Source organism: Coenobita brevimanus, chromosome 78, assembly GCF_032717465.1.
Source record: "Coenobita brevimanus isolate Jiangsu-jjx chromosome 78, ASM3271746v2, whole genome shotgun sequence".
NCBI classification, from domain to species: Eukaryota; Metazoa; Arthropoda; class Malacostraca; order Decapoda; family Coenobitidae; genus Coenobita; species Coenobita brevimanus.
The window spans coordinates 42,793,211-42,805,250 of record NC_137031.1 but is presented as its reverse complement, the minus strand read 5'-3'; the positions used below and the strand labels follow the sequence as shown (position 1 = coordinate 42,805,250).

The 12,040-nt window shown below is 40.4% G+C and overlaps 1 protein-coding gene across 1 annotated transcript in view; it reads left to right on the top strand.

Annotated features, from left to right (window-relative positions):
- Positions 1–8,779, top strand: part of HPS4 (Hermansky-Pudlak syndrome 4 protein) — a 77,895-nt gene extending 69,116 nt beyond the window's left edge. The window contains exons 8-12 of the mRNA XM_080279463.1: positions 50–166; positions 1,534–2,514; positions 3,631–3,783; positions 5,466–5,677; positions 8,392–8,779. Coding sequence (XP_080135589.1) covers positions 50–166; positions 1,534–2,514; positions 3,631–3,783; positions 5,466–5,677; positions 8,392–8,560 — 1,632 coding nt within the window. The 3' untranslated portion in view covers positions 8,561–8,779. The remainder of the gene's footprint in view (positions 1–49; positions 167–1,533; positions 2,515–3,630; positions 3,784–5,465; positions 5,678–8,391) is intronic.
- Positions 8,780–12,040: the final 3,261 nt, after the last annotated feature.

The window sequence follows — 12,040 nt, the reverse complement described above, 5'->3', positions numbered from 1 at the left end:
CAACATCGTTTTATTCATTTTCAGTGTCTGTTGTATTATATATTCGCAGGAAGGTGAAATACTGGAAGAGCGGAGGGTCAAGTACGCTCTACCCACTGGCGTCCATCTCTCTACTCTTCACCTGCCCACACAGACCCATGCCATCCTCCGCCAGCACCAGCCTAAGGTGATGCTCACACTCAGCTTCCTCTCCACTTCTCTGCCTTCATTCATGCTAAATAATCACTATCCTTCATTCTCTTCAGTTTCCATTGCTGTGATAGTCTTGACTTCTTTATTATCTGTATTCATCTTCAGAGCCACCTCTCCACGTGTCTCCATTCATGCTACATAGTCATTGTCCTGCATATTGTGCATTTTCCCACTCTGCCATTCTCCACTATGTACTTGTCATTCAGTGTACAGAGACCATTTCCATCCTTCATTATATTGTTTCTTTACATCACCACACACTCACACACACACATCATCCAATCCTATGTTGCCCCATGAGGAGCTTAAGAGCCTGGGGCTAGGCAAGTTGGTCCTAACATTTAAGGCGAGAGTTACCAGCCTAACTCATCTCTGAGTGGCATTACATGAGCAGTAGACCCCAACCACCCCTTGGATATAAACCGGCACAGGCTTAATCCGGCTAGATTACCTGCAAAAGCACTAAGCGCCATAGTTTGGTTATATGGTTACCACCCAGCATTGTAAATGGTTTCCTGATGTACAGGAAACCATTTGGCTTGTCACTCAATGTAGAGTCCTGTAGACAAAAGGAAGAGGATAGTAAGAAAGATATAAGTGGAAGGAAGGAAAGAAGTGAGAAAGAGAGGAAAGGGCAGCCACCCAAGAGCAGCACTACATCGAGTGAGTGGATAGTGAGCAACCCCACCTATCTTTACTTCATTATCTTTGTTTTTCTTACTTCGCTCCATTCATTCTACGTGGTCATTTTCTTTCTTCAGTTTCTTTCTTCATTCTGCTTTTTTTCTGTTTCTCTGCCTGTCTCTTAACTTGGCATAGTAAGTTTTCATCCTTCAATAACTTTTTCATCACACTTTATACTTTACAGTACTCTGCTTCTCTGAACATCTCCATTCATTTTGCATAGTCACTTTTCTTCTTTCAGCCTGTTTTTCTTCACTCTTGTTTTCCTTCCTTAACCTTATTCTATGTGGTGATGTTTCTTCCTTCTTTATTAATTGCATGCATCCATTTTATCCATCAATCAGCCTCCTCCCGTCCTTTTTCCTTCCAGCCATGCCTGCATAATCATTTAGTTATAATTGTGTATTCTCAGACTTTAGATATGCACCATATTGCATTTCACACACACACAGTATCATTCCAGTCACTTGTTGCTAATTGTAAACATATACCTTGATATTAAGCTTTGTATAAATTTTTAGAGTAAACGGGTTCTAGCATATAAGAATGTATAGATATAGTTACAAGAGAAGTTGAAACTTTTATAAATACAAAAATAACTTTATTTATTTATTTTATTTTTTTTGTGGTCCTTCCATCTGCTGCACATGTTGGTAGTGTGTACGTCGTGGAGAGCGCAGTGGCCTACATGCTGAAGCCAGCTCCCTCACCCTCTCCAGCCTCCGCTCCGTCCTTCAGTCCCGTCAGTCCCTCCATTCCTACCCTTCTTCCTTACCCCCAGCCCTGCCTGTTACAGAAGCCCCTCAAGAGACCCCATACCTGCATCAGCCACCATCTCAGCCAAGCCCCCTGCTGCTGCGAGGTCAGGGCCTCCTGGCAAAAATGAGTGGTGGGGTGGCGGGTGAGCTACGACCAACACAGAGTCTCCCAGGCTCACCTAGGAAGATCAGGGTTGCTGCTACTCACCCTGATGTTGGGGGCAACTCACCGGACCTACGATACAAGGTGCTTACAGGCCGCAAGCCCCGACCTCCTGCTTCCACACACTCTTCTCCCCGTAGGTTACCAGGTGGCCGCACTGGTGTACCTCGCACCAGTGATCCAAACCAGATTAACACTGCTCGACGTGGATCAGGTTTATGTCCTCCCAACCTGACACGTGCAGAGCGGCGTGCTACCCCAACCACAGATAACCGCCTACTCACTAAACTTGGCTATGACTCTGAGAAGAGTGAAAGTGGCTTTGAGGATGGTGTCCACTCAGACACAGAGGTTAGCCTTAAGAATACCAAGAACCGTCTAAACCTCCATTTGGCCCCCGATAAAATAAATGCTCCTGATGCCAACATTCCCCTTCTTGATCCCAGTGAATCAAGTGATGAACCCAAGATTACTCGGGAGATCAATGGTAACCACAAAGAGTCAACTGATGAGGAAGAGGTTGAAGTTAATGAAGAGGAAGTCAGTTTTAATGGAAACCAAAGAGATGAGTCTGATCGCAGTGAGGACTCTGACATCAGTGTCCTTGATCTCTCCAAGTTCATTGAATCAAAAGAAAATGGGGATCGGAAGTTGGCAGAGGCTGTACGGGGATTGGTGGAGCTGACAACCAGAGCTGATGAAGGGACTGATGAAGAGGTGACCCACCCAGATGATCAGCCAGACCTCAGCAATATGGAGGATTCAGGTAAGTACAGGATACATGAGAGAAGTTGAACTGATGGATCTGGAGATTAAAATGTGCTTGGTGAAGTGGAAGCAAATGCAGACAGTTGTAAGCAGTTGTGGCCATAATGGCCAGCCACACCCTATGATGTTTAGGAGCCCAAAATTAAACTACGTAATATGGTCCAGTACCCTTGAGTGTAATGCCAACTTTCTTTGATTGCATAACACATTCAGAATACCTTCAGTCACCTCTTAGAGATTGAATTTAGGCACATGACAATGTTGTCACTTCATCGGGGAGATTCTTGCCATTGGACAAATACTGGTAGTTGTAAATACTGAGAGTATTTTATGTTTCATAGAAATTATTGGATGTGAACCATTAGATGTCGGATCTTGAGAATTTGTCAAGCTCATTTTAGATGGATACAGAAGATTAAAGAGGAATTTTAAGTAATGAAATTTAGGTAATTTACTTGTGTAGAGATGGATGTATAACAAGTGATGTGAAATGGGTTGGGAGAAATATGAAACTGTAGTGATTACACTAACTGAATCCATAAAAGTTGAAAACAAATTGCTCTAAGCACTAATAGGGCAGTTGCCGTGAGTGAGAGATAAGCTACAGAAAATGAAGGATAAATACTGTGGTAAAGGTAGGTTAAAGTCATACCATGTTTGCAAAATGCATTACCAATGCAGTGCTTCCTTTTTTAAGACAGTGTATTGTTGCGTTAGCAGTATATACTGTACATATTTTAGGCAGTGTCTTGTTGACACTGTGAACTGAAATACTGTACATACCGGGATTATAAATTGATGATTGTTTCCTACATTGTAGCCTTGGAGAATGTTTGGATGCTTTTCTTATTAAGTCATGTGGTAGTAGATAATTTATAACAATTGAAAGTTTATGGAGACAAGATCAAATATTTGGATAAATAAAGCAAAGTGATGTGTGGATGGACTTAATAAGGAGCATGTATCAGATGAAGGAATACTGGTAAAATTAACGTTCTCCCATTCTTGTCATGGTCATTATCAAAAACTTAAATATATACTTGATACACGGTATTTCTGCAGTAGGAGTTCCATCTTGCAACTTGTATATCAGGTGCATGTGAGGGCAGTGAGGGGTGTGAGGTGCTGGCAGTGTACCGACAGCAACACCAGGACACAGCATTGCTCCTCCTTTTGGCACCACAGGCTGCTGCATCACCTCAAGTCATCTACACACTTGTGAGTATAGCACATTGAATCCTCGTTATATGTATACCACTTTTTTATTTGTTAATTCCTTAGTAAATTGTAAAAATTCCCACTTAAATTTTTAGTGCCTCTGATAAGGCTGTTCTTCCTATTACCCCAATATCCTGCTCCAGATTTATGAAAATATTTTGATAGTTTGGATCACATCCTTGACAAATAAATAGTACTGTATTGCCAGTACATGTTCCTTATTTTTTTTTTGAATAGAAAAACATGTACTACAGAGGCTTTCACCCATTTCAGTTTTTATGCATTTTATTACTACCAGATTTGGATGGAAACTGTGTATTCTTTTCAAACAAGATGAAAATTTTGTTAAATACTGTACAAAGCAACTGTTATAAAAAGGACAGAATCAAGGTACAGTATTGTATTACTTCTCACTTGAAGTTGTTTTCATACCAATCTGTTGATGAATTAATACTTACTCATGCTTCATTTCATAGTTACCATGAAGTCAGAAATAAATTCTTTTGTAAATATAACACCTCAGCAATGTGAAAAATTAGTACCCTTGTCACTTATAATAGCATTTTGCCTGTAAATATTATGAATGTAAGCGAGGAGTATCTTTGCTTTGATGATACAGTTTGTGAAGGTAGCTTAATTGGAATAAACTTTTTCTGGTTAAATGAACCCACAGCGAGGTTGAGAAAGGTCCGTCTGTCTATCAATAGCCAGATGCCATAATCCGATAAGGGGTGGTCATTTGTCTTTGAGTTAGTTGTTTTATGGGGAGGGGCACTAACCCTTTGCCAACCCATTTGCTAACATGTAGGGAACATGTATGGGTTGGTTATATGGTTACCACCCAACATTGTAAATGATTTCCTGGCTAGGAAACCATATAGCTTGTCACTAAATGTGAAGCGACATGAAAAGGAAAGAGGAGTAATAAAAAGTGACATGAGATATGAGACAAATAGGTAGAGAGAGGGCAGACTCAGAAAAAGAGTGACAGATGTGAAGGACGAAGTAGAAAGATTCAAGTGAAATAATATGGATGTCAGTAACAACATAATGCTTAAAGAAGCTCAAGTCTTGTTATTGAGGATGACCAGGGTGAGGTGAGGTTGGGTCATGACAGTGGTAAGAAAGCTCCAATCACAGCAAATTAGACCTAAGTAAACTTCGAGTTGGCAGTGTTAGTTTCATGGAGATTTTAAATAAACCAGTTTGTTACCTCTGCCAACGAAGTTGGAGGAGGTTATGTATTCACCTATAATTGTCTGTCTGTTTATCCAGACAATATCTCCAAAAGTTCTCAGTGAATTTCAATGAAACTTTGTGGAAGGGTGGGCCATTGGCCAAGGAAGAAGTAATTAGATTTTAAGGGGGAACTGGAGTATCCCACACAATATCTCCAAAAGATCTCAGTGAAATTCATTGAACTTTTGTGGAAGGGTGGGCCATGGCCCAAGAAAGAATTGAGTAAATTTGGGGGCAGATCTGGATCCAGATCCTTTTTAATGGCAGTGGCATAGGTGGAGGTATGTGCTCTCTGAGTGAATCTAGTTATGTTTTGAAATACCTATTTTGGATTACGCTTAGGTTTAATTGTTTATTCTTACCCTTAATGCAGCAAAAGTTGGTGAATCTCATTGTTCTCATGTAGGCATTATGCTTAGCATAATAGTTGACCTCCTCCACAGTGGCGCCTAGGTCTGACAGGGCTGGAGGATGTACAGCGAGCAGTTGAACGAGCACTAGAGGTTGCTGAGGGAGGTGAGGGCGGAGACGCCTTCCTCCAGTGGTCACCAGTTGCCCTCGCAGCCTCCTCACCTGCTACCCTTGAGACTCATCTCATCGACACTGTACACCAGGACTTTAATAAGCACAGGGGGCTCATGGAGGTTACACTAAGGTATGCGGGAGGGGAGACTTGAAAAAAAAAAAAAGTTCAACCATTTCTCTACGAGTGATCTTTTCTAAGCTGAGTAGAGTCATCTGGTCTTATAAGGAATAGAAGGAAAAGGATGTCATTGTGCATTAGGGGTTAATTCAGTATTCCCAACTATTTCACCATGAGGAGTTTCTCCTAAGCCTTATAAGATAATCAGGGAGCAGGAGTACTATACGTAGATATATACTACTGTACCATATTGAAGGGGTTAAATGAAAAACGTAAAAGGGAGAAATAGTGTAATGACCAAGCTGAAACTTAACAAATTAATCACACTCTCCTGGTCGAGATATGATATCAGGCCCTGGTGCTTGATATGTGCGCATGTTACCACTGAGCGAACAAGAGGATCCCTGCTTGGCCTCCAAACAGCACAGGCTTTTATAGACCCCATTACAATAGGAGGGCAGATGAATGGAAAGGAAGTTATTATTGATAAATCTCAAGCTCTGTTGTTGTTGTGTTGTTGTTGTTGTTGTTGGTGGTGGTGGTGGTGTTGTTGCCCATCTCTTGTCTGTCTAACTGAGCAGAACGATCGACTGCAGGTAGGCACCTGCCTATATGGGGCTGTCCCATTGGTTCTCTACACCATTGATGTTGTGTCTGTGTCATAGTGTGGCATGTGCTGTGCAGTGGTGCTGCATTATATGTGTTATATTGTGTGGGCCAAATCTACAAGCTTGCCATATGTCATCTGTGATTTCACCAAATCCAAATCTAAACTGATAGTTGAGGGGGGAGTTGAGTGATATTCTACATTAAGCTTAGATGGATGAACTCAGTCATCTAAGATTAAGGACACCTCCAATGAGTGGATGTCAGGAAAGGGACATGTAGTATGATGTGACTGAGGTGTTGTACACAATTGTCAAGCACTGTAATCACTGAAAAAGAGATGGAAAGGATAGGAAATATATGGGAAACAAAATAGAATTGAAATATACAGGAGAGTACAGTACTATTGAGTAATTCACATTTTATCAGGTATTGAACATAAATGGTGTTGAATAGCCATAAGCCAAAATATAGGAAAATATACTTTGGGGAAGACTGAAGGATAGATATCAAAATTGGAAGATGTGGGAAAGCCATTTTTTTTACTCTTTTAGGATTGCAGGCAGGGATGTGATTAGAGTACTGGGCAGTATAGAAATAACTAGCAGAGGGCTTCAGCTGAACTAAAATTGGAAAGAAAAACTGGTTTCAGCTTCAGTGCAATGACAGATGATTAGTTAAGAAGCAGATAAATAGAGTGAGTAATGTTAAAAGGAAAAAAAAAAAAGAATGAAGAAGAAAGAGAACTGTAAAAAAGGAAGCATAAGATTTTGTCAAGGTTGAGAGGAAGAGAGAGAGAGAGAGAGAGATGAGGTAACGAGGTAACAAGTAGACCCCCTCTTTATTGAACCTACATATAACAGATTTTGGATTTATTGAATGCCTTTGAGCTCACCGAACTTTTGTTGACTATACCAAACTCGGGTCAATGAGTGGAGTAGTACAGTTTACAATACATGTGTTTCCAATCCCATTTACACCAGCCTGGCTGGGAATTGTCCCCTACCTGTTGTGATTGCTAAGTTGTAATAACAGGTTACATTAATACTGCTTGCAATGGTACAACAAGTAAGAAAGGCTGCTGGTTCCTTGAAGATAGTGATAAGAAACAAGGAAGTGAGCATGGAAGTGAAAAAGTTGTTACATGACAGTATTGTGATACCAACTCAACGTATGAGAGTGAAGCTTGGACATTGTTGGAGGGACACAAGTCAGGAGTGAGAGCAGTGGAAATGAGTTATTTGAGAGGAACCTGTGGAGTCACTTGGAGAGACAGACTGACAAATGAGGATGTGAAGGAGCGTTGTGGTGTGGATGTGGATGTGATAGGAAGCTTTAGGAGAAACACATTGAGGTGGTTTGGCAATGTGGAGAGAATGGAAAGTGAGAGACAGATGAAGAGAGTGTATGTGAGTGAGGTGGAGGGGGAGAGAGGGAGGGGAAGGCCAAGGATGAGATGGAGGGATGGAGTGGAGAGGTACATGAGAGAGGAGGGTGTGAGCCGGGGGGAGGGCAGTGAAATGGCGGGGGACAGGGTGATGTGGTGGTGATTTGTTTGTGGCCATCCCATATGGGATTAAGGCATCTAGCAATAGATAGATAGAAAGATTAATACTGTACTGTACTGTACTAGTCATGACGAAGTGCTATGACAAGGATATGAAATAAGCTGCAAAAGATCAAAATTATGGGCTAAGTGAGTGTAAAATTGTATAGTTTTCATTTTCAGTACAGTACTAGAATGAGATACTGTAGGCATTTATTTTCAATCATGTGTTTAAATTCCCACCCGGGAGGAGTGATCCTCTGATTTATTTAATGTTCGGCCGTATCAAACCAGGCTTCCTCCTGGTTAGTTCAGTGTAGTGAGGGTCAGCTATATAGCTAAACTGAAAATTGCATAAATCTCTGCTTTTGTGTAATAGTATTTTTATTCTCATTGAAGCTGCATAATCAACTAAATAGACCTATCTCCTATTATTGTACATCAGTTTTCCCTTGTAGTAGTTTCCTATGCAACAGTTTCTTCTTATACCAGTTCTTCTTGCAACAACTTCTTCTTGGTTATGTTTTCTCTTGCACTAGCATCCTGCATTAATATCCTACCCTGTCTTTCAAAGGAGTGAGGAGGCAGTATTATGGGGCCACCGACACAGCCGCACTGAGACTTTCTACCAGGTGAATGCCCTGCCGCGCCCTGGCCTTCCCATCCCCTCTGACATCATGGCCAAAGTCCCTCACAGAGCCCGGCGCAGACTTGACCGAGACCACAACATCACACTCCTCTAGGAGTTTGTCTGGAGAATTGACTGTACTGTGGTGGCATCATCTGTTTATCCATTGTTACAATCACTGGTCTGCTGCAAGTAATTGCAAGTTTGCACTCAGTATAACTGCATATTTTGAAGTATACTGTTGTGCCAGCATACTCTGGATTCTCTTTCTACCCCTCTGCCAATTAATATTATTGATGTTAATATGTACCAGTATTCATCAAGTATGGATCAACTTCAGCCACAAATGAATATTGTATCAACTTGCTTTGCAGTACGATTAATCACATTACTCATTTTGTAACGATTTTTTTTTTTTTTCGTATATCAGCTTTCTACCAAGATTTTATTATTGTATTTACATAATTACTGTCTATCTACCCCTCTTAAGAAACTGCTCTTTCTACTTCCAGCATGTACGAATGCAGTTTTACAATAGAGAGACAGGAGTATAATTATTATAACCTAAGAAGAAGAGATGGTTTGATATGGACCAAAAAATTGATGGAAGATGAAATGGAAACCTTATACCCACTCCACAGGCTTGGGTGCTTTGATACAAGATTACTTCAGTTTACCTTGAGTGTGTTACTTTTTTAATGTATGTCTTTGTACAGTTGTTTACTTGAAGGCATTCCCATTGTCAGGATTGTACAGCAGTATGTCACTATACTGTATATATAAACACTGATGCATGTGTGTTGCTTTGTACTGACAAATATATATATAATGTATATGTGTTCATGTTGTATATGTGTATTTCTGTATAGATGAAACTTTTCAGAAGTAATGAAGTTTTCTGAAGATGTTTATTAATAACTCATATTTTATTATTCATGGAGAAGATATGTTGAGAGATGTTTAAGGTACACGAATGTGAAGCAGACATTGTGGAGAAGTGAATTAGCTCAACCACTGGACTTGTGTGGTGAAACTTGATTATATACCGTTATTGACAGGTGAAACTTTGTCACAGAGCCTAACTTAAAAGAGTTGTCTTCTCAGCCAGTAGGTGCTTTGGGTTGAGGCTTCAGCCAGTCAACTTTTGACCGTATAGTATTTTCCTTGGTCAATCAGTTCTGGCCAGTATATACTCACTTTTTGGACAGTATTATAAGTGAATGAATGAGTGACATACTAAAACATTCATTTCACTTGAAGAAGCAGTGGAAATTGTATCAATAAATGAATACCAAGCTTCAGATTATTTGAAGCATTTGTGAAATTTGGAGTTTGTTCTTTTTCTGTACATTGGAAGATTCGTCCCAGTTGGTGTTTCAATAGAAGACATTCCTTGGGCTTCAATAGACGGAGATAGGAGGGGCTAGACCTGCCGCATATTTTGGATTATGCATCATTGTGGAGCTTCATGCTTTGTGATTCAGGTCACTGTAAATACTGACAGTACCTGTATAAAAGAAAAATCTCCCGTTGCCTTTGCTCTTATACGTAAGCATCATGTACAGTCTGGCTGCTGCCTCGTTTATGTGCGAGTTTCCTCCTTTTCATCCCTCCATCGTGGCCCCACTTGGAATGTTTACTAGCTAGACCCGCCCAGTCCTAGTATACTGAGGCTGTGTGCTGGTGCCAGACTCATGCAAAGAAGGAGTAGAAAGTAAGGAGGAAAGAAAGTTTATAGAGTTAATAAGTGAGTAGGGTGGAAATAGATAAAAATGTCACAAGAAAGGTTCATTTACAGTTATGGAAGGATGAGTGATGAGAGTAGGTTTGATACTGAAATGAAATATAATGTACATCATAATAGCAAGATAAAATTATTGCCAGTACAGTAAGGTCTTGTTGTAAAGCTGTTTTTGACATTCATTTTTGCCGTTAGGTCCATTGTGAATTCCAGTGCCCAGTAATTCCATTGCTGCCTATAAAGTTGGATTCACAGTTTTCCACCAGTTAATATTGTCAATAGAAATGACAATTTTGAGATTTTTTAAATACATCTTTTGCTCATAAGTAGGACCTCCTGTACATACTACAGTATCTTGACTGATCCATTGAGTGTTATGAATGACATGAGTCACAGAAAGCCAGACGAGTCTCTGTCACATGAGTCAGCCAGCCCAGCCTCACCTTGTTGAGTCCCTCCACGCCATGACAACTGAGTCATCCTTGTGTGATCCATCTGACTCATTGCAGCATACATTTAACTCAAGACCCATCTGTGACCCAGTGAATTAAAGTGTTATTGTTATAGAAGGCTCAAAGTACTGCACTCTTATTTGGACAACTCACAGTTCAGTATTTATATAGATCGTCTTTCAGATTGTTAAAGCACAGTATCCCCTTTTGCATTTACCTGATTGATTCCATAGTACTTACCGTATATATAGAGAATGAATAATCCAGAGTAATCCACATATCCATGACCTTTATTCCAGACATATCCCAGAGTTATCCAGTACTGTAATATCGTGCATTTTTGTTAAGAAAACAGCTAGTGTGATGTCACTTGTATCACGCTTGGGTGTCAACAAAGATGAGTCAGCAGTTTTAGAGCTTAAAGTCTGGCAGCCGTCCCACCCACATGCCCATATGCCAACCCCGCCCACAGCCCACCTTGGCCTCACTCCCACCCACACTCCTTTCTGCTTTCACTCTCCTGTATCTTCCTTTGTTTCCTCCTTGTCCCTCCATTTACATCCTATCTTCCCTTTCTGTTTACATGTGTTATTTATCTTCTCAAAGTCAAATGGCCACCCCTTATGGGATTATGGTGTCTGGCTATAGATAGATAGATTTATCTTCTTCCAACGAAGTGCTATATTGTCCAGTACTGTATGTGAAATTGTAGCACTACTTTCTGTAGACAGACTATACATCATTTCTGCATCTCTCTTTGTATTCTTCTGTCAATTTGTTTCTCCTCTTAGTCTACATTTCACTTATCCTTACTTTCATTTACATCATTCTTACTCCTTTAATGTGGTTCAGAGAGTATGCTTTACCTTATATGGAAGTATTTTGTATGGAGAGTTGAGCAGATATTTTTGTGAAAGTGACACTTAACTTTTTTACATACAGTACAACAGTGCTGATTTGGGCCATAGCATTTGAAATTTTTGCAGCATGGCAGGCTTCTTTTGGTGACAGTGTAAGTGAATTTTTGTGGTGGTGCGTGTGTGGGTGGGCATGTGGGCGTGGGTGAGGACCGACCACGCCTCGTCCACTACCCGTGAGTCCATCCATGTTTACCTGACCTGACCCGACCCGCCCAGATGTCCCTCCCTTACTTTCCTATCCCATTGATTGGTCACTTCTTACCTTGACTTTATATTATCCATTTTCTGTTCTTCCCCCTCTGCTTTTTGACTCGTATAGTATATGATTATGATGAGATCTTTACCTCCATATCTTTTTTAGGCAGTCTTGGCCTATCATAACTGTGGCTTTTTATTATACATTTTCTGTTTTTTACTACTTTACAGCCAACTCTCTTATAGAATTTACTTTATATTTTTACCTCCAGTTTCTTTTATTGCAG